At 43.8% G+C, this 26619-nt stretch overlaps 2 protein-coding genes across 2 annotated transcripts; both read right to left on the bottom strand.

The window, feature by feature from the left end:
* Positions 1–1835: 1835 nt before the first annotated feature.
* LOC310851758 (lens fiber membrane intrinsic protein-like) lies at positions 1836–26619 on the bottom strand. Its single transcript, XM_083754435.1, has 6 exons — positions 26353–26619; positions 21750–21977; positions 21352–21498; positions 20352–20465; positions 18669–19173; positions 1836–1960 (listed from the first exon to the last, which is right to left on the bottom strand). The coding sequence occupies exons 2-5, from the start codon at positions 21925–21927 to the stop codon at positions 19133–19135; spliced, it is 480 nt and encodes a 159-aa protein (XP_083610561.1). The 5' UTR covers positions 21928–21977; positions 26353–26619; the 3' UTR covers positions 1836–1960; positions 18669–19132.
* On the bottom strand, positions 7140–15585 carry LOC310851761 (protein NKG7-like). The gene is made up of 5 exons (XM_083754440.1): positions 15433–15585; positions 10725–10952; positions 10317–10463; positions 9103–9216; positions 7140–7833 (listed from the first exon to the last, which is right to left on the bottom strand). Exons 2-5 carry the CDS (start codon positions 10900–10902, stop codon positions 7793–7795), a joined length of 480 nt encoding a protein of 159 aa, XP_083610566.1. The 5' UTR covers positions 10903–10952; positions 15433–15585; the 3' UTR covers positions 7140–7792.

Genomic DNA, 26619 nt, shown 5'->3' with positions numbered 1-26619 from the left:
TAGGGCACAGTATTGTGCATTGGGCTGCGGACAGAGCTCGCCAGTCTGGACTGGGTGATGGCCTGGGATTCCCGCAGCACGTACAGGTGTCCTGGATCTGCAGAAGGGGGATGCTGTGGTGGGAATTCTTACCTCTCATGCGAAGGCGTGTCCGCCAGTTTGGCCCTCCTTCGGCGATCGTAGTGCAGCTCGGGGAGAATGATTTGGTTTCATCTTCCTGCTTCGGGCTGCGTGCTGCTATGTTACAGGACCTTCGGGAGCTGGCGGCACTGGTGCCGACAGCTAAGTTATTTTGGTCACAGTTACTTCAACGCCGCATCTGGCGGGGTAGTCCTTGCCCAGCTGCCACCGAACGTATGAGGAAGCGGATTAATTCTGCGGCAAGCAAGCTGGTGGTGAATTTGGGCGGGTGTGTGGTCCCTCATCCTCTTATTTCTTTTAAGGCGGTTGAATTTTACAGGGATGACGGGGTTCATCTCTCCCCAGTTGGGAATGATGTGTGGTTGGATGCTTTGGTGTCCAGGTTGAGGGTGTGGTTTGAATTGTGAGTGGTTGGCGGCGAGCGTAAGGGCTCGATTGGCGGTTAGGCATTGGTTAAAATTGGTTGGTGGAGGGGTATGGATTGGCTGTGCCTGCCCCTCCAATGCTGCTGCTGACGGGTATTCCGTTAAAGGAATTCTGAAGCTTACCATCCCCTTCGTCCAAACCCTGACGGCAGGGTGCGGGCCGCGTAAGCTTCAAGGAACATGCGCGGAGTAGCTGAGGGCCTGTATCGCAGCTCCAGCTGACTCTGACCTTGTTCCTCCGGGACTGACTAAGGAGTCAGTGCTGTCCCCCAAGGCGGGGGGAGACAGCTAGTCATAACCAATGCCTAAGCAACCACTCTCAATTTGTATGAAAATAAAGTTGTGGCCAAAAATTATGCCAAAAACCTTAAACAAAAATTATGTGTGATGTTTGAGTTATTGAGGAGGGGTTTTGGGGGACCTCAGCACGCAAAGCGTGTTCTCATAAAAGAAAGAGCACGTGTTGCGGATGGGGCCGAACAAAACCCCATTTAGTTGCCAGGCCATTGATGGCAATGGGCCTGGAGCAGATTGGTTGATGTTGTTACTGGGGTAAATTTGATGTTGCCAAATTAGGGGTGGGATTAACGGCTATATAAACAGGGTCCACAGCTTTCTCTTTCTCTTTCGCTGTGGACATCGGATCTCCCGCCCGCCCTCCCTTGTCTGGGCTTTCGCTTGACCTTGCTTTGCCTGTCATGGGGTCGCTCGCATTGTTGCGTGGGCCCAGTAGGAATTTTCCCAATTGGCTGATTAGTGCGTGCCTTTTGGGTTTTGCCTACTGCTTAGCAAATCGTCACAACTTGTAAGGTTGGCGGTTAGGCATTGGTTAAAATTGGTTGGTGGAGGGGTATGGATTGGCTGTGCCTGCCCCTCCAATGCTGCTGCTGACGGGTATTCCGTTAAAGGAATTCTGAAGCTTACCATCCCCTTCGTCCAAACCCTGACGGCAGGGTGCGGGCCGCGTAAGCTTCAAGGAACATGCGCGGAGTAGCTGAGGGCCTGTATCGCAGCTCCAGCTGACTCTGACCTTGTTCCTCCGGGACTGACTAAGGAGTCAGTGCTGTCCCCCAAGGCGGGGGGAGACAGCTAGTCATAACCAATGCCTAAGCAACCACTCTCAATTTGTATGAAAATAAAGTTGTGGCCAAAAATTATGCCAAAAACCTTAAACAAAAATTATGTGTGATGTTTGAGTTATTGAGGAGGGGTTTTGGGGGACCTCAGCACGCAAAGCACACGTGTGCTTGGGAACTGCCTTCCAGAAGCATGAACAGCTGTGCCCTGCAAGCAGCATGCCTTAGAGCGGGAGGAGTGTCAGGGCTCCTTTGTGTGGCTCTGCTGGGGCACGGCAGAGCTCCCAATCCCCAGCTGAGCCAGCCCCAGTGCTCCCCCTGCTCGCAGGCAAAACAGTGCCAGACTGGGGGCTCCTTTAACTGCTCAGCTAAGCAGTTTCATAGAGCCCACCCTCCCCCATTTAATTTAATTTAAAATAATAAATAAATAAATAAAATATGTCCTCTCTTTTGCTTTTGAAGATATGGCAACCCTAATTTATATCACAACAGCATTTGGAGGACACTAAGTTGGCTATTTCAGTAGTCAGTTAACAGATTCCAATGTGTTGTGAATTTGTTATTCCTTAACACTATTGCTATTGTTATCAGCTTCATCACGAAAGTATAGTCATTTCCTCCAGGCTCAACTTGTCCCAGTGCAGATGGTGTCTGTGTCTGTAACATCAACACAGCTCATCTGAAAATGTAGCACAATCTTTGCCTCATTATGTTCAAGCGGCATTAATATGGAAAGCCAGCCCACCTATCAGGAGAGAAAAAGGGCTGGTGAGGGCATAGCCAGCAGGGAATAAAACACTATCTGAGATATCCAGAACAAAAAATTCCTTCCAGTAGCACCTTAAAGACCAACTACGTTAGTTCTAGGTATGAGCTTTCGTCTGCATGCACACTTCTTCAGATACACTGAAACAGAAGTCACCAGACCCTTCTATATAGTGAGAAGGTGGGGAGGGGTATTACTCAGAAGGGTGGTGGGAATGTCCAGATCACTGATCCCAGCATTACCTTCCTTTCTCATCAGGGGAATCATGCCCTGATCCTCAAAGCCCTGCCTTCCTAACAGGCCCAGTTCTCTCCCACGGAACTACATTGTTTGTGCATTTTGAGACTTCTACAAGGGACTCCTCTTGCCAGGCTCCATCTGTTTTCCTAGGTTTTCAAATAGATGTATTGTGGGATAATGCAAAATCTATCTGCAAAGAGCATTTACTTCTGGAATAAAACCCATTTATCAAGAAGTGCTTTTCGGGACCAAAAAATATATCTAGATTCTCTGTGAATAAAAGAAGTGCTCTGTCTCCATTCATTCTAGAATATAATATCATTTGTACTCAGCCGGTCTCTGGGAGAGTTTGTAAGCAATAAGGCTAGTGAATTACGAATTGCAGAAGTTTGGCACAAATGCATTTCACTAGTCCGGAAATCCTACTGACATACTCAGGTCATACTTGATTCAGATGCTTTTCCTGTCCTTCGAGCTGAATCTCGGGAAACCTGATTCATTCATAGTGTTGGCATGAAGGGAGAATGACATTTCTGAATGCTTTTCAAGGCCAAAAAAATCCAGAACTAATCCATGCTTGCGGTAAAGAAGCACACCCAGGGGATTGGTTCACATTCCATCCTCTACCTCTTTTGCTGATAGTGGTATTCTGTGTTACATCAGGAAATTGATCAATATATGAGCCTCCGTCTGCAGCCAATGTGGCACGCTGCCAGTGGCATGACCACATGATGATGCTAAACTTGCAGATCAGTCCCACACTATTCCGTAATGAAAGAATGCAGCTGCCAACTCCATGCAAAAGCAAAACTTTAAATAAAGACGGACATTTTCAGCATTTCCCATTTGACACATACTCACCAGTTATAAGGAAGAGAGGAAAGGTGGCCCAGCCCAAGCCAAAAGAAAAGCCGTAAGAGGCTTTTCCTCTTGTCTCCCCTGTGTAGACGGCCATGGCAATCATCCAGTATACCTCCGCCCCCATCATTCTGCCTGGACGCTGAGGTCCAGCGCTGAGGGCCTTCTGGTGGTTCCCTCATTGCGAGAAGCAAAGCTACAGGGAACCAGGCAGAGGGCCTTCTCGGTAGTGGCGTCCGCCCTGTGGAACGCCCTTCCAGCAGATGTCAAAGCGATAAACAACTACCTGACATTCAGAAGACATCTTAAGGCAGCCCTGTTCAGGGAAGGTTTTAACATGTGATATTTTAGTGCATTTTTGGTTTCTGTGGAAACCGCCCAGAGTGGCTGGGGAGGCCCAGCCAGATGGGCGGAGTATAAATAAATTATTATTATTATTATTATTATTATTATTATTATTATTATTATTATTATTTTTATTACGCAAAGAGCTATTAAGAAAAAATACATTAAGATATAAAGTTGCTTGTACATTAAATATTCCAGATGGCTACAGGGCTGGGGTCAAGGATCAAGTGGAATTGATTGTATTTAAGTGTTGCTGTTTTAAACTTTTTTTTCAATTTATAATTGTTTTTTTAAAACCTGTTTTCACATTTTATTTATTTGTAATGTCTGATGCCTTACCATGTTGTCATTTGTTGGAAGCCACCCAGAGTAGCTGTAGCAACCCAGTCAGATGGGCAGTCTATGAATATATAACTTATTATAGTAGTAGTTGTTGTTGTAGTAGACTATATTTATATTTGTTTTTAAAATTGTGTTCATATTTTTTTATTTATTTATAACAATACTTATATGCTCCTGTATCCTGAAGATATGTTACTAGACTAGAACAGCAAAAGGTAGCAGAGCTAGCTCACTAGTTCCTGCTGCCCTCTCTTGGATGTTTGCTCATCTAGTTTGCTCCAACTTTGATCTGTCTTCAGTCTCCCACCATCATTCCCCTGGCTCTGAGCCTTCCTCCTCTGAGGCTTCCCTAGAGGGCTTTCTGGCTGGTACCTCCCACCGCTCCTCTTCCTCTAGCCAGTGCCTGGCAGAGTTACCAGCCACTGCCAAGGGCAGACCCTCCAAGTGTCCCTATTTTCCAGGGACAGTCCTGGATTTACAGAAGCCATCCTGGTTTCTGATTTTATCCCGGAATGTCCAGCATTTCCTTAGGACGTCCCTATTTTCATCGGAGAAATGTTGGAGGGAGTTATGTGAGTTATGTGACACGCCCCACCCCGAACCAAGGAAATAAATAACTATACAACCTAAGGTGATTTGGACATTTAAGCTGGCACATTCTACCTGAGAAACCCCTGCTATTCTATTGTAAGCAACAAATAATTTTTAGGAGATGTGGTTGTGGTTTATTGTATCTGCAGTGCCTGATGTTTTTATAGCTATTATTGCTTTTCTTTTAGTTCCCTTTGTGAATGATGCCATGGCCTTTGGCTAGTGCAATAAAGTTTATGTTGAAAAACTATACAACCTTTAGAAGACATCTGAAGGTAACCCTGTTCCATGTTGGAGGGTATGCAATGGAATGATGCGTGCATTACACTGTCAGCACCAAACTCCCACTTCTGTTCACCAAACATGCAAGTGTGTGGGAGGCACAATGGTAAGGCCAGCAGAAATCCGCTGAACAGGGTGCTTCCAAGGCAAGGGGGAAGCAGGGCTGAACCAGTCCCACCACTAGCATGCCGTAGCATTGAGCTTGATCTGAACCTGACTGAAGCACCAGCCAGGAATTGGGCCTGATCATCCTGCTTCCCCCACCCCACCCCACCCCCCGCCACCTGCAACATATCCATTGGATGTGTGGTGGGTGGCTCCACCACTTGCAAAACCCTGGAGGTGGACAGAGGAGGATTCGATAGCACCTTTCATCATTGATTTCACTGGCTCTGGTCAGAGTATAACTTCACTGGATTCAAGCAAGAACATTTTGTGTGTAGATAATAATAGTAATGTAGATAATGGTTTTCCCAGTAGTGATGTATGGAAGTGAGAGCTGGACCATAAAGAAGGCTAATCGCCAAAGAATTGATGCTTTTGAATTATGGTGCTGGAGGAGACTCTTGAGAGTCCCATGGACTGCAAGAAGATCAAACCTCTCCATTCTTCAGGAAATCAGCCCTAAGTGCTCACTGGAAGGACAGATCCTGAAGCTGAGGGTCCAATACTTTGGCCACCTAATGAGAAGAGAAGACTCCCTGGAAAAGACCCTGATGTTGGGAAAGATGGAGGGCACAAGGAGAAGGGGACAACAGAGGACAAGGTGGTTGGACAGTGTTGTCGAAGCTACCAGCATGAGTTTGATCAAACTGTGGGAGGCAGTGGAAGACAGGAGTGCCTGGCGTGCTTTGGTCCAGGGGGTAACAAAGAGTCGGACACGACTAAACGACTAAACAACAACAATGTAGATAATAGTTGTAATGCATCAGTTGTCTTTGCAGGGATGTTTGCAGGTGCAGAAAACCATTGAAAAAGCATGCAAGCACTCTCTAAACCTCAGGAAACCCTTGAAAAACCCTTTTGGTAACCCAAAACTCCACCAAACTCCACCACAATTGCTCCCTCCAAATCTCCTTTCTCAAACTTGAACTCTCTGCAGGCCTCAAATTTCAGTGCAAACATCTCCTGGGATTGCAAGACAACGTTTTTGCACCGTTTTAGGGCTGTCCCCCCCCCCCTTCTGTGCCACGTCTGGGTTCACAGTGATGCGTGCATGCACAGTCGTGTATGCCTTGAACATGCGTAAATGGAAGGTTGCCTGTAAATCCAAAAACATATTTCTGTCTTTGTAATGAGGTTTCCTTTTAGGCTTGGGAATCTGTATGCTTGCCTTAAAAATATTCTTTATTAAAATCACAAGCTGTGAGAGAAACAGAGGAATAACAATAGTCATTTGCACTATACAGAATTTGAAGGCCAAAACTCAAAACAAACAATGCCATCCATAGATAATTTCGTTCTGCTTGATTCATACAAGAATTTCTCATTCCTTACTTTAACCCAGCCACTGAATGAATAATAATATTGCTTAGCATCATTCTTAATTCGTAATACAGTCATACCTCGGGTTGAAGTAGCTTTGGGATAAGTATTTTCGGGTTGCGCGTTACTTCCGGGGTTTGCAGCTCGCGCATGCGCACAGTCAGAATGATGTCACGTGCATGCTCAGAAGCGGCGAATAGTGACTCACGCACGCGCAGACGTGAGTTGCGTTCACTTCTGGATGCGAACGGGGCTCTGGAACGGATCCCATTCACATCCAGAGGTTCCACTGTACTAGCATGTGTTTAGCCAATACTATACTGTAAATATTTTGTAACCTCTAGAAAGAAATATTTTTAAGGGAATGAAAAGGGTTTCCTTCTGAATTGAGAGTAGCCTATCTGTTTGCTCTCCAGATGTTGGTGAACTCCTGCTCCATTAAGCCCTAGCTAGCATGGTCAAAGGCCAACAGGCAATGGACAAGGATGATGGGAGATGTAACTAGGGTTGCCATACGTCAAGTTTTTCCGGGACATATCTGGTATTTAAAGAGTTAAAACACCGTCCGGGGGGATTTTTTTAAAAATTGCCAAAATGTCCAGGGTGTTTTGGTTTTAGACAAAGCACACGTGTGCTCGGGAACTGCCTTCCAGGAGCATGAACAGCTGTGCTCTGCAAGCGCAAGCAGCATGCCTCAGAGCGGGAGGAGCGTCAGGGCTCCTTTGTGTGGTTCAGCTGGGGCACAGGAGAGCTCCCAATCCCCAGCTGAGCCAGCCCAGTGCACCCTCTGCTCACGGGCAAACCAGTGCCGGGCTGGGGACTCCTTTAACTGCTCAGCTGCAGGAAGCGGCAACCGCGCTCCCCACAGCCAGACAGTTTTACAGAGTCCCCAGCCCACCATGCTAACTGCTCAGCTGAGCAGTTTCACAAAGCCTACCGTCCCCCTTATTATTATCATTATTTATTTATAATGATTTTTTTTATGTCCTCTTTCTTGGTTTAGAAAATTTGGCAGCCCTAATTTGTAACAAAACAATATTTGGAGCGCACTAAGTTGGCTGGTTTCAGTATTCAGTTAACGGATTGCAATATGCTGTGAATTTGTCATTCCTTAACTCCATTGCTATTGTATAATGTGTCATCTTCATCATGAAAGTATAGTCATTTCCTCCAGGTACAACTTGTTCCATTGTAGACTGTGTCTGTGACATCAACATAGCTCATCTGAAATCTTTTCCTCATTCTGTTGCAGCAGCATTCAGGCGGAAAGCCAGCCCACCTTTCAGGAGAGAAAAAGGGCTGGTGAGGGCATAGCCAACGGAGAATAAAACACTATCTGTGATATCCAGATCACTGATCCCAGCATGACCTTGCCTTCTCATCAGGGGAATCATGCCCTGATCCTCAAAGCCCTGCCATTCTAACAGGCCCAGTTCCCTCCCACAGAATACATTGCTCATTTTGAGACTTCTACAAGGGACTCTTCTTGCCAGGCATGCCTCCATCTGTTTTCATAAGTATTCAAATAGATGCATTGTGGGACAATGGTCATCTGCAATAAGCTTTTTTACTTCTCAGTTGTGGCACCCGCCCTGTGGTACACCCTCCCAAGAGGTCAAGGAAATAAAAAACTATCTGACTTTTAGAAGACATCTGAAGGCAGCCCTGTATAGGGAAATTTTTAATGCCTGGTGTTTTATTGTATTTTAAATATTTTGTTGGAAGCCGTCCAGAGTAGCAGGGTATTACTAATAATTATAATAAAATAATAAGAAATAAGAAAAACAAAAACAACTCATTTATCAATAAGTGTTTTTCGGGATCAAAAAAATAGATGAAAATTGTCTGTGAATGAAATAAGTAGTCTGTCTGCATTCATTCTAGAATATAATATCATTTGTACTCAGCCAAAGTCTCTGGGAGCATTTGTAAGGAATAAGGCTAGCGAATTACAAGTTGCTGAAGTTTGGCACAAATGCATTTCCGTAGTCCGGAAATCCTGCCGAAACACTTAAGTCAAAATTGTTTTAGATGTTTTTCCTAACCTTCGAGCTGAATCTAGGGAAACCTGATTCTGTCAAAGTGTTGGTATAATAATAATAATAATAATAATAATAATAATAATAATAATAATAATAATATTTTATTTATATCCTGCCCTCCCTAGCCAAAGCCAGGCTCAGAGTGGCTAACAACAGTATGAAGGGAGAATGACATTTCTGAATGCTTTTCAAGGACAAAAAACAGAGGTAATCCATGCTTGCAGTAAAGTTGCACACCCAGGGGATTGGTTTAAATTCCACCCTCTTCCTCCTTTGCTGATAGTGGAATTGTGTGCACAGCATGTCACACCAGGAAACTGATCAATATCTGAGCCTCCATCCGCAGCCAAAGTGGCACACTGCCAGGGGCACGAGCACGTGATAATGCTAAATGTGTAGCTCAGCCCCAGACTGTTCTGTAATGAAATAAACAGCTACCAACTCCATGCGAAGGCAAACCTTTAAATAAAGATGCATATTTTCAGCATTTCCCATTTGACACATACCAGTTACAAGGAAGAGAGGAAAGGAGGCCCAGCCCAAGCCAAAAGACCATCCATAATAGGCATTTCCTCTTGTCTCCCCTGTGTAGACGGCCATGGCAATCGTGACGCAAAGAGCTATTAAGAAAAAATACATTAAGATATAAAGTTGCTTGTACATTAAATATTCCAGGCTGACCCTGAAGCTGCAGCTAGTGAAATGCAGTGGCTGAAAGATGCGCCCTGGTTGCCAGATGGCTATGGGGATAGGGACAAAGGATCAAGTGGAACTGATTGTATTTAAGAGTTGTTATTTTAAACTATTTTTATTTATAATTGGGGTTTTTTTAATTGTTTTCACATTTTAGTTATTTATAATGTTTGTTGCCTTACAGTGTTGTCATTTGTTGGAAGCCACCCAGAGTGGCTGTAGCAACCCTGTGAGATGCGCAGCCTATAAATATATAACTTGGTAGTAGTAGTACAGTGGTACCTCAGGTTAAGTACTTAATTTGTTCCGGAGGTCAGTACTTAACCTGAAACTGTTCTTAACTTGAGGTACCACTTTAGCTAATGGGGCCTCCTGCTGCCGCCGCGCTGCTACTGCACAATTTCTGTTCTCATCCCGAAGCAAAGGTCTTTACTCGAGGTAATATTTCTGGGTTAGCGGAGTCTGTAACCTGAAGCGTATATAACCTGAGGTACCACTGTAGTAGTAGTAGAAGAAGAAGAAGAAGAAGAAGAAGAAGAAGAAGAAGAAGAAGAAGAAGAAGAAGAAGAAGAGGAAGAAGAAGACTATACAGTTGTATCTTGGAAGTCGAAAGGAATCCATTCCGGAACTCGTTTGAACTCCAAAAAGTTCTGAAACCAAAGCGTGGCTTCTGATTGGCTGCAGGGAGCTCCTACTTCCGCCCTTGCAACATATCCATTGGATGTGCTTCCAGGGCAAGGAGAAAGCAGGGCTGAGCTGACCAAGCATCCATCGGATCTGGAACCAGTCTCACCGCCCACATGCCATAGCATTGGGCTTGAGCTAAACCTGACTGAAGCACCAGCCAGGAATTGGGCCTGATCATCCTGCTGCCCTCCCCTTCCCAGCTACATATCCACTGGAGATGTGGTAGGTGGCTCCACCACTCACAAAACCCTGGAGGTGGAGAGAGGACTATTGGATAGGTCCTTCCATCATTGATTCAAGCGGGTCTGCTCAGAGTATAACTTCACTGGATCCATAATACCTGCAACAATGCTGGCTATGGCTGCGGTCTTGGCCTTGGAGATGGAGCCAAATTGCACGCTACAAAAGGTGCCACAAAGACCAATGCAAGAGATGGCTCCAGCGATCATCCCAAAGAACATGAAGGCTCGGGTAACATGGATGAAATCTTTCGGGAAGGAAGGAAGAGAAAGGAAGAAGGAGGTTAAATTCCCACAACAGCCATTTTGTCCTGGAACCCACTTCACTTTAATCAAAACATTAATTCCTCCCCCCCCCCCCAAAAAAAGCATGGAGTAAATGTGTTATCCCTAGTCACACTGAATTTTCAGGGAGTTGGGGAACTGTCAACTGCCCCCCCCCTGCGCGCGCACAAGTTACGGTTGAATACTACACCACTAGTACTCCGAGCGGAAGACAAAAAGCTTACCTTTCACATCCATCCCAAGTGAACCACAAGTATAACTTGCCAGAACTTTAGCACAAGCTTTCCAGAGGCCAATGTTGCCCGAGGCATTTGCCAGCCAGTAGTCTGAGCCCAGGGCAATGAGGAGCAGCAGAAGGCTGATGAAAGCACAAACCACAGCGCTGATCTGCAGGGCCTGCATGTTGCGAATGGTCAGATCTGTGACTGCTCAGTGTAACTGCGATGCCGAACCTGGGGAAGAGAGATAAGTTGCAGTTTATGTTTGGGTGTGCTTAAAATTTGCATATCTGCCAAGAGGCCTACTGCAGATTGTGCTGTCGTGAAGATGTCCTCAGGCTGTACGTTTAATACTTCTCTGTTTCAGGTTCTCAGGGCGCAAGATAAAAAAAAATAAACAAACTGTGCTGCCTTTCGCCACCCTGTTCTCATAAGTGATCCCTCCTCCCAAAATAATTCCCACCTTGATCTTCTGAAAACTGCTGAGCGCCTTAGTGGACCACTTACTAATTTTACCTGCCTGTTGCTTAGCGCCTACAAAGCCGCCCTGACATCTGTTAACTCAGTCAGGCAACAAGCCTATCTCTCCGTACGTGCCTTAAAAAAAGAATATAAAGCCCTGATAACCTGTCAAAAGAACATCTACAGCAGAAAATGCTGGTCAGAACTAATTATTTGTAGCAAATGTAATATGCTTTGCCATCTTGGTTTTTTCCACCTCCTTCAAAAGCTTGATGGATAATGGCTTCGGAGATGGCCCTAAAGCTGTGGCACTCCCTCCTGACAGGTGTGAGTCTTGCACCATCATTATATAGCTTTTGGTGAATGCTGAAGACACACCTCTTTACCCTGGTTTTTGACGCTGGAGATGTAAAAACCATTTTTACATTTTTTTTTTTACAAAGTACATCAATACTTTACTGGGTCTCCTCCATCTTTTGACACCATTTGCCTGCGATATAGCTGTAGCTGAACAAATACATTTGTGCACTGGATTATAATTATAATTATTTTTAGTTATTGAAAATACTGAATTTTTCCATTTACAAGAGGCCCCCTTGTATAAGAAACTCCTATTTTTTAAACCCAAATTTAAGAAATTCAGTTGTTTAGCCTCTTTGGGGGGTGGGGGGAAACACTTCCGCCAATCGCTCGCCCACCTGCCCCCCACTGCCAATCGCTTGCCACAGCCATTGCCGAATGCACACCTCACTGCATTCACCAATTGTCTGCCCGCTCACTGCCACCAGCAGCCCACCTGCCCACTTGCCACAGCCGCCAATTGCCTGCCCAGTTGCCACTGCCAATCCTTCTTGCTGCTACCATTAATCACACGTCCCCCCTGCATTCATTCTCCGTGTATAAGACGACACCCAATTTTTGCCTATTTAATTTTTTTTAGCAAAAAGCATTGCATGGCGAGTCTCCTCCCCCATGTGAAATGAAGACACTGGGCACATTGTTTAAGGTTAATGGGCATAAAAAGGTCACAACTTTATTGATTACAGAATTGAAAGGTATTGGCTTTAGGCATTGGCTCCTATCGACTACCTGGCATGGAGACTGGGAAGGGTTGTCCACAAGCCGTGGGGGTCCTGTTGAAGTACGCCAACTAGGATCCCATGGGTGTCACCGCTCGGGGGCGTGCCGGAGGCCCTTACCTCCCTAGGTTCCGGACAAGGCAACGCCCCCCGGAGTCCTCTACCGGACTACCCCTTTCATTGGGGGGAGGTGATGGCGCTTCCTTCCCCCCTTTCATTTGCATAACAATAAACCCCTGCCAATGCCTAACCGCCAATACCGTGGAAGTTGTGACATTTGCTACGAGGTAGGTGAAAAAACCAAAAGGCTCGAAGTGCGCCCAGTTGGAAAAATTTCTACCAGGCCCCTTGCGGCGAGCAACTGAAGTCCATAGCAAGGTCATAGCTAGCTAAGCCTAAGGGTGGGTGGGATGGGAAAACCTCTCGGCTGGCCAGGTGGAAAGAGGGTGGTCCCCGGGCGTGCCTGGCCTTAAATAGGCTAGGCCCCACCTCCCCGGCCCGCTGATTGGCGGGCCGGGTCGGAGACATGCCCGGGGATTCCCTGTTCACGCGGGGGCCAAGGTCAGCCCCCGCGCATGTGTGGGAGGAATTAGCCCACAACCCCCTCTCCTCCAAGTCGGAAATGGCTTTGTCTTATACACGGAGAAATATGGTATATGCCGCCATACAGCTGCAGGTCTCTGAATCCTTCTTATGAACTCTTGACACTCATTTGTTGCTCTGCATTCCGATATGTGGATAGTGATAAGGATCTTTGTGGGGTTTGTATGCCTCACTTCTATATCTTTTAAGATCTATCAGATTGATGGACACTTTGGCTAGAAAAATTATATGCCTGAGCTGAAGAATGGTGGCTAGCAGTGTCAATTGCGGGCAAACAACTGCTCTCCCCACCCTCCCCACACAACTCCATTTCCTCAAGCTGCAACTGCCCCAGAACTACTTCTGCTTTGTGCCTATTTGTGCCCCAGTTAGTAAGTTAATGGAATTGAAACAGAAGGGTTGGGTGGGAGAGGAGGAAGACATGAAGAGAACCAAACAAATTGCCATCCATTCACTCAGGAGTCATTTCTGTGAATGGTGTTTGGCTCAGGACAAATAACCGAATGGCATATATCTGCTCTCCTTCCCTCCCTCCCTTCTTCTCTCATCGTTCACCTTCATTGATTCGACCTCAGCCTTTGACAGAAAAGAAGACTTTTTATGGAGAAAACTGGAGACTAAGATGGACAGGTGCCTCTGCTGAGTTTAAATTAAGAACTTCAAGCTTCAAGTCAGAGTAGACTGAGAAGGCCAGTTGTCAGGGCCAATAGACTCAGCCAGAGGGTTAGACAAGGTTGTTTGCCAGCTCCCATTGTAACTATCCAGCCTACCAAAATTTCAACACCTCTTGTGACGGTTTGACCCCTTTCCGTTTGAACAGTACAAATTCCACAAATACTTTCCATATCTCCTTAAAATCATTTCTCCTACATATTCCCCATTTTACCTTAATAGCACATGTTAATTTATCATTAGTAGCTATATCCCACACCTCTTTATACCATTCTTCTATTTTATATTCACCTTGCCCCTTCCACTTCTTAGCTATAAAAACTCATACAGCTGTCTATAAATTTCTGAGCAAGCCCTTCATAGCTGCAAACCTTCCACCTCATCATAAATTGATAACAATGCTACCTCTGGAATTTCAGACAGCTTTAACCCAATTTTTTTTTCAAATGTTCCTCTATTACCTGCATATTTTCCAATGGATTTTTGATTGTTAGCAAGGCGTCATGTGCAAATAAACTTATTTTCTCTTTTCCATTATTGCTTATTCCTTATATATTTCTAACTTCTCAAATTACATTGGCCAGAGTTTCAGTGATCAATACAAATAAAATAGGGGAAAGGGGGCATCCTTGTCTTGTAGCTCGAACTAGTGTTCGTTCTGTTATACCATTGTTCATGATGACATATGCTTTGTTCCTCAAATATAATTGATTTATTAATCCCTTAAATTGTTTTCCAAATCCTAAGCTTTCTATAATCATTTTTAATGCCAACCATTCTACATAGTCGAATGCCTTACAAATATCCAGTGCTACTATACCAACTTTCAGTTTATTTCTTCTTATTATATCCTTTGCTGGGATTGCTGAGCTTCCAGGTCCTGCTGCTGCTCCTTCAGACCATTAACTATCCACTGGCCTTTTCTGGGTCTACCTCCCTTCAAGAGGAGAGATCACTGATGGCATTTCCTAACAAGAGATCACTGATGGCATTTCCTTTCATTGCCTACAGACAGCCACCCAGTCTTAAACAACTCCTAACCCACAATAATACTACAACCAGACCTAACACGGACACTGGCACCAGAGCCTGCAATAAACCCAGATGCCAACTTTGCTGCCACATACACCCGGACAACACCATTACTGGCCCCAACAACATCACACATACCATCTCGGGACTATTTAATTGCTCATCGTCTAACATTGTGTATGCCATCAAATGCCAACAGTGTCCTTCAGCTCTCTATATTGGACAAACAGGCCAGACCTTACGCCAAAGAATAAGCGGACATAAATCGGACATCAGGAATCACAAGACAGAGAAACCAGTAGGAGAACACTTCAATCTCCCAGGACATTCTATACAAGATCTCAAAGTAGCTGTTTTACTACAAAGGAATTTCAGAAATAGACTGGAAAGAGAAGCTGCTGAATTACAACTTATCACCAAACTTAAAACCATGGAGAAACCTGGCCTGAACAAAGACCTTGGATTCTTATCTCATTATACATGACAAAGCCATTTTTCACCTTTTCACCCCTTGCTTCTTCCTGTAAGACCTATTGCAGTTGTTAAGAGTCGTCAACAGGCTCATCACAGCCATCTGCCAATCACCCATTCCCACCACCCGTCTGAGTAATACCCCTCCCCACCTTCTCACTATATAGAAGGGTCTGGAAACTTCTGTTTCAGTGTATCTGAAGAAGTGTGCATGCACACGAAAGCTCATACCAAGAACTGACTTAGTTGGTCTTTAAGGTGCTACTGGAAGGAATTTTTTTTGTTTTGACTATGGCAGACCAACACAGCTACCTATCTGTAACTAACAAGAGTAGGTTAAGCATAGGTGAAGGCAACCAGGATAAGCCCCTCTTCCAGGCAACAGATTTGCTTACCGCACGTCAGATCTCCAGAGAGATGTTCCTGCACACCAAAAGCCTCCAGTTCACGGCTCAGTCCTTCTCTCTGCTTCTCCTTTGCTCTGTCTTCAAAGGTTACAACACACAAACAACTTGCAAAAGGCCTTCAGCATTAGCAAGAGGAAATGCTGCAACCCACCGGGATTGCCACTGTGTTCCAGAAATGATCAAGAAGCCAACTGCCAACAGCAAGGCAAAAAGTGGGCAGAGCAACAAAGGTTAACTTCTCTGAAGTCTTATCCTGTGTTGGGGAGACCACTCCATCCCAATATCCCATAAGGCACCAATTCTCATATGGAAAATCCACTAGTCTATTCATACATTCTTTGTAAAGAGATAAGTGTGAATTTTGAAAGATGTTTTGCTTTGCATATTGTTACAGAAAGTGTGATTCAAATGCAGACTGAATCAAATCCCCACCCCTAGGCTAACTTGGTTGTCTCAATCCCCATCTTTCCACTCTCTGGCGAAGTTGGACTTGTACCCTAGGAGTTGTGTTTTGTTAGGGGACATACTGGAGCTTATGCAATTTGTAGCTCACTTTACTTTGCATCTGTTCTTGTTCGTTTATTTCTTCAATTTATATCTCACCCTTCTTCCCAAAGGATTTGCTCCCAAAACTTTGCCCCCCCCCCGACTTCTGGTCTGATCGCCATCGCGTTTGGCTGCTTTCCCATGGCACTGGACTCCAGCTGTGCAGGAATTCAGGGGTAATATGGGAGTAATTATCCCTGCCCCCCCCCGGGTGGGGGGGGCTGGCCGTCACCTGCGGATCATCTGATAACTGCCGCTCACTACAGAATGTGGGGGCAGGGACGCTGGGTGCTGAGCACTGCAAAAATTGGAAACTCTCCAGAGCCATCGCCATGAGCATCCCTGTTCTTTAAAAAATAATTAAATCTGAATTTACAAACAGGCGTGTTCTGGAAGAAGGAGACAAAAAAAGACCTGCTAAGTAATTCAGTCACTGAGTGCCAAGCTTTGAACTGAGAAGGACTTTCAGCGTTTTCTACGGTTTATGTGAGGTGAGCGGCTGTTTCCTTTCTATACTTGCTATTTCACGATTTGAATTTGATTTGGATTTGATATCCCGCTTTATCACTACCCAAAGGAGTCTCAAAGCGGCTAACATTCTCCCTTCCCTTCCTCCCCCACAACAAACACTATGTGAGGTGAGTGAGGCTGAGAGACTTCAGAGAAGTGTGACTAGCCCGAGGTCACCCAGCAGCTGCATGTGGAGGAGTGGAGACGCGAACCCAGTTCACCAGATTACGAGTCTACCTCTCTTAACCACTACACCACACTGGCTCTTTTGGCAATTTGGCAAGCCTCATTAAGAAAGATCTAATTAATCAAATGGAATGCAGGAGGAACTGTATAAAAACTTGAGAATTTGATGCTTCATGGCGCGGTCATCTGTGGAGGGCTCTAATTAGAACTGGCAAAAACTAGATTGATATGCTTTCAGTTTGGGATGATAAAATGCCGAACTGTGGTCCAGTTAGCTGATGGATTACAACTGGGGTATATCTCACACAAAAACTGCATCTGCTTGTATGGATTTTCATCGTATATCAATTATTAAAGTGAAGGTGAATCTTTGGTCTTAGCGAGCTTTCCCTAGGGCTCAGAGAGAGCAAGCTTGGATTTTAGAGGAATCAAAAAATTATTAATTGTGGGATATATGCGATGGCATTGCTGTCTACAGAATATCTTTAATTGGACTTGGGGAACATCTGCTCGTTAAGAGACTCGAAAAATTACACTGAATTTCATTAAACAAAGGAAAGTTGGAAGACAGCCCAGAACTTTAGAGATAAGAGCTTGGAATGAAGAAGGAACTCTTCGAGGGAGTACAGTGCTGAAAATGACTGACAACAACAACAATAAAATTCCTGTTGCATGTCAACATATTTATGGATTTGTTAAACATGATTGAAAGTCACATAACAGTGACTGTGATAACGATAAAGGGTTTGAAAGGGAATTTTGATATTGAGAATAAACAACAGAGAAAAATGCAGGAACATGTGAGAAATGTAGATAATAGTTGTGCGGCATCTAATGTCTTTGTAGGGGTGTTTGCAGGTGCAGAAAACAATTGAAAAAGTATGCAAGCCCTCTCTAAACCTCAGGAAACCCTTGAAAAATCCTTTTGGTAACCCAAAACTCAACCAAACTCCACCACAATTGCTCCCTCCAAATCTCCTTTCTCAAACTCAAACTCTCTGCAGGCCTCAAACCTCAGTGCAAAAGGCTCCTGGGATTGCGAGACACCGTTTTCGCACTGTTTTTGTCATTTCCATGCTCTTTTAGGGCCGTTTCCCCCCTTTCCGTGCCACTTCTGGGTTCGCGGTGATGCATGCATGCACAGTCGTGTATGCCTTGAACATGCGTAAATGGAAGGTTGCCTATAAATCCAAAAGCATATTTCTGTCTTTGTAATGAGGTTTCCTTTTAGGCTTGGGAATCTGTGTGATTGCCTTAAAAATATTCTTTATTAAAACCACAAGCTATGAGACAAACAGAGGAATCACAATAGTCATTTGCACATACACAATATTTAGAATTTGAAGGCCAAAACTCAAAACAAACAATGTCACCCATAGATAATTTCGTTCTGCTTGATTCATACAAGTCTCATACAAGCCTGTCTTTCTCATTCCTTACTTTAACCCAGCCACTGAATGAATAATAATATTGCTTGGCATCATTCTTAATTTGTAAGACTAGCATGTGTTTAGCCAATACTGTACTGTAAATATTTTATAACCTCTAAAAAGAAATGTTTTTAGGGGAACAAAAAGGGTTTCTTTCTGAATTGGGAGTAGCCTATCTGTTTGCTCTCCAGATGTTGGTGAACTCCAGCTCCATTCTGCCCCAGCTAGCATGGTCAAAAGCCAATGGACAAGGTTGATGGGAGATGTAACTAGGGTTGCCATACGTCCAGTTTTTCCGGGACATATCTGGTATTTAAAGGGTGAAAACACCGTCCGGGGGGATTTTTTTTTAAATTGCCAAAATGTCCAGGGTGTTTTGGTTTTAGACAAAGCACACGTGTGCTCGGGAACTGCCTTCCAGGAGCATGAACAGCTGTGCTCTGCAAGCGCAAGCAGCATGCCTCAGAGCGGGAGGAGCGTCAGGGCTCCTTTGTGTGGTTCAGCTGGGGCACAGGAGAGCTCCCAATCCCCAGCTGAGCCAGCCCAGTGCACCCTCTGCTCGCGGGCAAACCAATGCCGGGCTGGGGACTCCTTTAACTGCTCAGCTGCAGGAAGCGGCAACCACACTCTCCACAGCCAGACAGTTTTACAGAGCCCCCAGCCCAGCGCTATAACTGCTCAGCTGAGCAGTTTCACAAAGCCTACCGTCCCCCTTATTATTATCATTTTTTATTAATCATGTTTTTTTTTATGTCCTCTTCTTTGGTTTAGAAGATTTGGCAGCCCTACTTTGTAACACAACAGCATTTGGAGGGCACTAAGATGGCTGGTTTAGTATTCAGTTAACGGATTGCAAAGTGCTGTGAATTTGCCATTCCTTAACGCCATTGCTATTGTATAATGTGTCATCTTAATCATGAAAGTATAGTCATTTCCTCCAGGTCCAACTTGTTCCATTGTAGACTGTGTTCGTGACATCAACATAGCTCATCTGAAATTGTAGCACACTCTTTTCCTCATTCTGTTGCAGCAGGATTCACGCGGAAAGCCAGCCCACCTATCAGGAGAGAAAATGGGCTGGTGAGGGCATAGCCAGTGGGGAATAAAACACTATCTGAGATATCCAGATCACTGATCCCAGCATGACCTTCCCTTCTCATCAGGGGAATCATGCCCTGATCCTCAAAGCCCTGCCATTCTAACAGGCCCAGTTCCCTCCCACAGAATACATTGTTCATTTTGAGACTTCTACAAGGGACTCTTCTTGCCAGGCATGCCTCCATCTGTTTTCATAAGTATTCAAATAGATGCATTGTGGGACAATGCTCATCTGCAATGAGCTTTTTTACTTCTCAGTTGTGGCGCCCGCCCTGTGGTACACCCTCCCATCAGAGGTCAAGGAAATAAACAACTATCTGACTTTTAGAAGATATCTGAAGGCAGTCCTGTTTAGGGAAGTTGTTAATGTTGTGTTTTATTGTATTTTTAATATTTTGTTAGAAGCTGCCCAGAGTGGCTGGGGAAACACAGCCAGATGGGCAGGATTTAGTTAGTTAGTTAGTTAGTTAGTTAGTTAGTTAGTTAGTTATAAACCCATTTATCAAGAAATTATTTTCGGGATCAAAAAATAAATGCAGAATGTCTGTGAATGAAATAAATAGTCTGTCTCCATTCATTCTAGAATATAATATCATTTGTACTCAGCCAAAGCCTCTGGGAGCATTTGTAAGGAATAAGGCTAGTGAATTCCTGAAGTTTGGCACAAATGCATTTCCGTAGTCCAGAAATCCTACTGACACACTTAGATCAAGCTTAATTCAGACGTTTTTCCTGCCCTTCGAGCTGAATCTGGGGAAACCTGATTCCTTCAGAGTTTTGGTAAGAAGGGAGAAAGACGTTGCTGAATGCTTTTCAAGGCCTAAAAACCCAGAAGCAATCCATGCTTGCAGTAGAGAAGCACACCCAGGGGCTTATGTCACGTTCCACCCTCTTCCTCTTTTGCTGATAGTGGAATTGTGTGCACAGCATGTCACACCAGGAAACTGATCAATATCTGAGCCTCCATCCGGAGCCAAAGTGGCACACTGCCAGGGGCACGGCCACATGATGATGCTAAATGTGTAGCTCAGCCCCAGACTGTTCTGTAATGAAATAAACAGCTACCAACTCCATGCGAAGTCAAACCTCTAAACAAAGACACACATATTCAGCATTTCCCATTTGACACATGCTCACCAGTTATAAGGAAGAGAGGAAAGGAGGCCCAGCCCAAGCCAAAAGACCATCCATAACTGAACTGTGTTCCCGCACACCCTGTGAAGGTGGCCATGGCAATCATGACGCAAAGAGCTATTAAGAAAAAATACATTAAGATATAAAGTTGCTTGTACATTAAATATTCCAGGATGACCCGGACGTTGTAGCTTGTGAAATGCAGTGGCTGAAAGATGTGCCCTGGTTGCCAGATGGCTACAGGGATGGAGTCAGGGACCAAGTGGAACTTATTGTATTTAAGCATTGTTGTTTTAAACTATTTTTTATTCATAGTTTTTTCTTAAAAAATTGTTTTCACATTTTAGTTATTTATAATTTTTGATGTCTTATAGTGTTGTCATTTGTTGGAAGCCACCCAGAGTGGCTGTGGCAACCCAGTCAGATGGGGAGCCTATAAATATATAACTTAGTAGTAGTAGGAGTAGTAGTCATATATTGGAAGCCAAAAGGAATCTGTTCCAGAAGTCGTTTTGAATTCCAAAAAGTTCTGAAACCAAAGCGTGGCTTCTGATTGGCTGCTGGAAGTTCCCGATTCCACCTTTGAAACATATCCATTGAATGTGCTTCCAGGGCAAGGAGAAAGCAGAACTGAGCTGGCCAAGCATCCCTTGCATCTGGAACCAGTCTCACTGCCCACATGCCATAGCGTTGGGCTTGAGCTAAACCTGACTGAAGCACCAGCCAGGAATTGGGCCTGATCATCCTGCTTCCCCACACGCCCGCTACATATCCAGTAGAGATGTGGTAGGTGGATCACAAAACCCTGGAGGTGGACAGAGGACTATTGGATAGCTCCTTTCATTATTGATTTCAGTGGGTCTGCTCAGAGTATAACTTCATTGGATTCAAGTAAGAACACATTGGGTAGACATTTCAGCTTGGCACAGTCTACAGATTTGTGTTCAGGGGCTTGAGGGGCCTGAACTGACTGGAAGCAGATGCTTATGACCCCCCATAATACCTGCAACAATGCTGGCTATGGCTGCGGTCTTGGCCTTGGAGATGGAGCCAAATTGCACGCTACAAAAGGTGCCACAAAGACCAATGCAAGAGATGGCTCCAGCGATCATCCCAAAGAACATGAAGGCTCGGGTAGCATGGATGTAATCTTTCAGGAAGGAAGGAAGAGAAAGGAAGAAGGAGGTTAAATGTCAACAGCCATTTTGTGCTTGAACCCACTGCACTTGAATCAAAACATTGATTCCTCCCCCCGCCCCCCCCAAAAAGCATGGAGTGAATGTGTTATCCCTAGTCACACTGAATTTTCAGGGAGTTGGGGAACTGTCAGCTGCCCCCCCCCCCCAAGTTACGGTTGAATACTACACCACTAGTACTCTGAGCAGAAGATAGAAAGCTTACCTCTCACATCCATCCCATATGAACTGCAAGTTTCAACTAATACAATATTAACACAAGATCTCCAGAGGCCAGTGTAGCTCACTTCATTTTCCAGCCAGTAGTCTGAGCCCAGGGCAATGAGGAGCAGCAGAAGGCTGACGAAAGCACAAACCACAGCGCCAATCTGCAGGGCCTGCATGGTGCGAATGGTCAGATCTGTGACTGTTCAGCGTAACTGCGATGCCGAACCTGGGGAAGGGAGACACGCACATTATTCCACATAGGTTGCAGTTTATGTTTGGGTGTGCTTAAAATTTGCATAAGTGACAAGAGGCCTACCACAGATTGTGCTGTTGTGAAGATGTCCTCAGGCTGTACGTTTAATACTTCTCTGTTTCAGGTTCTCAGGGTGCAAGGTAAACAGAAAACAAACAAACTGTGCTGCCTTTCACCACCCTGTTCTCATAAGTGGTCCCTCCTCCCAAAATAATTCCCACCTTGATCCTCTGAAAACCGCTGAGCACCTTGGTGGACCACTTACTAATTTTACCTGCCTGTTGCTTAGCAACTGTAATATGCTTTGCCCTCTTGGTTTTTCCCAGCTGCTTCAAAAACTTGATGGATAATGGCTTTGGAGATGGCATTCTCGTGGACTGCTCTAAAGCTGTGGCACTCCCTCCTGACAGGTGTGAGTCTTGCACCATCATTATATGGCTTTTGGTGAATGCTGAAGACACACCTCTTTACCTTGGTCTTTGACACTGGAGGTGTATAAACGATTTTTAAATGATTTTTTTTACAAAGAACATCAATACTTTACTGGGTCTCCTCCATCTTTTGACACCGTTTGCCTGCAATATAGCAGTAGCTGAATAAATGCATTTATAATTATAATTTTTATTTATTTATTGAAATTATATACCACCCTATATCCACAGCTCTCTGAATCCTTCCCATGAACTGTTGACACTCTTTTGTAGCTCTACATTCAGATAAAAATATGTGGATAGTTATAGAGACCTTTGTAGGGTTTTGTATGCCTCACTTCTATATTTTTTGTAAGTATATTAGGATCTATCAGATTGATAGACACTTTGGCTAGAAAAATTATATGTCTGAGCTGAGGGTTGCAGTGTCAATCACAGGCACACACCTGTTTCCCTCCTCCCTCCCCACACAACTCCATTGTCTCATGCTGCAACCACCCCAGAACTACTTTTGCTTTGTACCTGTTTGTGCCCCACTTAGTGGGTTAATGAAATTGAAACAGAAGGGTAGGATGGGAGAGGAGGAAGACATGAAGGGAACCAAACAAATTGCCATCCATTCACTCAGGAGTTATTTCTGTGAATGGTGTTTGGCTCAGGACAGTTAACCAAATGGCATATATCTGCTCTCCTTCCCTCCCTCCCTTCTTCTCTCATCGCTTACCTTCATTGACTCGACCTTAGCCTTTGACAGAAAAGAAATCTTTTTATGGAGAAAACTGGAGACTTGGACAGACAGGTGCCTCTGCTGAGTTTAAATTAAGAACTTCAAGCTTCAAGTCAGAGTAGACCAAGAAAGCCAGTTGTCAGGGCCAATAGACTCAGCCAGAGGGGTTAGACAAGGTTGTTTGCCAGCTCCCTTTTTTGTTCAACATGCAGTGGTACCTCTGGTTATGAACTTAATTATTAACCTGAAACCGTTCTAAACCTGAGGTACCACTTTAGCTAATGGGGCCTCCCGTTGCTTACACGCCACCACCGCATGATTTCTGTTCTCATCCTGAGGTAAAGTTCTTAAATCGAGGTACTACTACAGGGTTAGCGGAGTCTATAACCCGAAGTGTTTGTAACCCAAGGTACCACTGTATATGTAAATAACACCATTGACCAACTTGCTAAAATTAAATATGCTGCTATAAGCAGATGACATGCTCCTATTATCCCAGACTTTAAATTGCATAAGGAGATGGTTGAAATTGTTTGGGGATGTATGTAATAAAGAAACACTATTTGCTGATAATTGCAAGACCAAATGATGGTATTTGACAAGCAGTTAAGCACAAATGGCAATTTGATGGCAATCTAATAGAATCACCTTCTTTCTTTAGGTGAAAGTCAGCACTGTGGAACAAGTCCCTGGCATGCTTTGACTATGCCACCTACTCAGTAGGGGTGGGCAGTATGCCCACCTCCTATCAAAGGCTACCACCTCTCTGTGGATGGTCCTCATCTCTTTTCCCCGACCCTCTGCTTTCTTTTTATTTCTGAATTGCTGGATTGCGGGGTGGTAGGCTCTTTCTGGATACTGGTTCCACTAGAGAGATTAGAATGAGGCACATATGCAATACCCTTTGGTTGTGCCACTGTATATAGGCATCGTTGGAAACCTGCTCAGGCCCACAACCTTTGCTGGGTTCACTGAACCTCCTGCCCCTGCTCTGCTCCTTAAACCATTAAGTATCCACTGCCTTCCTTCTAGAGGAGAGATCACTGATTTTTATTTTTATTTTTTGACAAAGTAATAATAAGAAATAAATAGAAATAGAAATGTGCACCCTGCCCCTCAGACCATTCCATTGTAACTATCCAACCTCCCAAAATTTCTACACCTCTTGCGATGGTTTGACCCCTTTCCGTTTTAACAGTACAAATTCCACAAATACTTTCCATATCTCCTCAAAATCATTTACACATGTTCATTTATCATTAATAGCTACTATATACCCCTCACCTCTTTATATCAATAAATTTGTGAGCAAGTCCTTCATAGCCTGTGAACCTTCCACCTCATCATAAATTGATAACAAGGCTACCTTTGGACTTTCAGTCAGCTTTAACCCAGTGTTTTTTCCCCAAAATGTGCCTCTATTACCTGTATATTTCCCAACGGATTTTTTATTGTTAGCAAGGTGTCATCTGCAAATAAACTTATTTTCTCTTTTCCCATTATTGCTTATTCCTTTTTTATTTCCATCTTCTCAAATTACATTGGCCAGAGTTTCAATGATCAATACAAATAAAATACAAAAATTGTCTTGTACCTTGGGCTAGTGTTATTTGTTCCGTTATACCATTGTTCACTACGAGATATGCCTTGTTCCTCAAGTATAATTGATTTATTAATCCCTTAAATCATTCTACAAATCCTAAACTTTCTATAATCATTTTACCACAGGTTATTCTACACAGTCAAATGCCTTACAAATACCCAATGCTACTATACCAGCTTTCAATTTATTTCTTATTATATCTATTTTATTCAGCGTTTTTCCTATTAAACTAGACGTCTATCTTCTTGCTACAAAGCCGTGTTGGTTTTTATTTATATATTTATACATAAAATTATTCATCCTTTTTGACATTATTGCAGTCAATATTTTAGCATCTCAATTTATTAGGGAAATCGGTCTATACAATCCTGGGTCCTTCATATCTTTTCCTGGTTTTGGAATATAGATAATTATTGATTGTTCCCATGATAGAGGGATCCTCTCACTCTCTATTACTGAATTATTTAATATGTTTAATTTAGGAACCAATATATTTTTAAATATCTTATAATATTCTGTTCCCATTCCATCTGCTCCTGGGGCTTTCCCCCCTTTTAGTTTACCTATAACTTCCTCTATTTCTTTTTCTGAAATTGGTTGTTCCATAACCTCTCTATCTCTACTTTCTAGGTTTATCTTCCAATTTCTATATTTGTAATTTTTAGGTATTAAGTTTTTTTAAACAAAGATATAATCAATCCTTGAATAGATCTTATGCATTGGTGAGAAGAAAGAAAATTTCTTCTTGCCCCCCCCCCCATCACTCTCAATTTTAGCTAATCCTGTAGCATTATTACATCTTTCCTCTGGGGTAGGATTTTACTTATCTAATACCATATTGAAATCTCCTGCTATAATCACATAGCTTTTTTGAATGTCCTCCATTTCCTTAAACACTTTATCAAAAAATTCCACCTTATTTCATTCGGAGCTTAAATATTAATCATAGTGTATTCTTCCACTGCCACTGTTCCCTGGATTATAACGTATCTTCCCTCAGGATCTTTCTTCATCTTTACTATACTAAACCCACATCTCTTTGAAATTATAGTTGCTACCCCTCTTGATTTTGAAGTACCATATGCTTTCTCATAATTATTTATACCTCTCAGTTTGAGTTCATTAACCCCTTCTTTTGTATGATGCGTGTCATGTAAAAATATTATATCTGCTTTATCTTTATTCAGTAATGTTTCTATCCTCCTTTTCATACTCTACCCCAGTCCTTTAACGTTTAAAGTTGAAATCCTTATTTCATTATCCAAGAGTTAAATGTAGTTCTTAATTTCTGGTCTCGTGTCTTAGGATACTTATCTAACCCATTTCCCATCCTAATCAACCCGCTCTCCATCCCTTCCATACCCATACATTCCAATTTATCTTTCCCGCTATTTTTCTGAGGTATTTCACCTCTCCCATTGTCCTAATTGTCCTCTCGGGGGGGGGGGGAGGTTCCTCTGATCACAGAGCCACAGCAGAACTTCTCAGTGATCAGAGATCACTGATGGCATTTTCTAACATGAGTAGGCTAAGCATAGGTGAAGGCAACCAGGATAAGCCCCTCTTCCAGGCAACACATCTACTTACCCCACGTCAGATCTCCGGAGAGATATTCCTGCACACTGAAAGTCTTCAGCTCACAGATCAGTCCTTCAGCATTAGCAAGTGGAGATGAAGTAACCTGCCTGGATGACTGTTACATTCATAGTTCAACGTCAAGGCAAAAAGAGGGGAAACGAACAAAGGTTAATTGTACCTTCAGATAAGCAGACTACTTTTCAAATACACTCACGTTACTTCCCTGTGCAGGCAAGCAAAGAGCATGATGGGAGCAATGTGGCTTAGAAAGAGTCC

This window comes from Podarcis gaigeae (genome assembly GCF_964106915.1).
Source record: "Podarcis gaigeae genome assembly, chromosome: 8".
Classification (NCBI taxonomy): domain Eukaryota; kingdom Metazoa; phylum Chordata; class Lepidosauria; order Squamata; family Lacertidae; genus Podarcis; species Podarcis gaigeae.
This window is presented reverse-complemented; position numbering and strand designations above follow the sequence as displayed.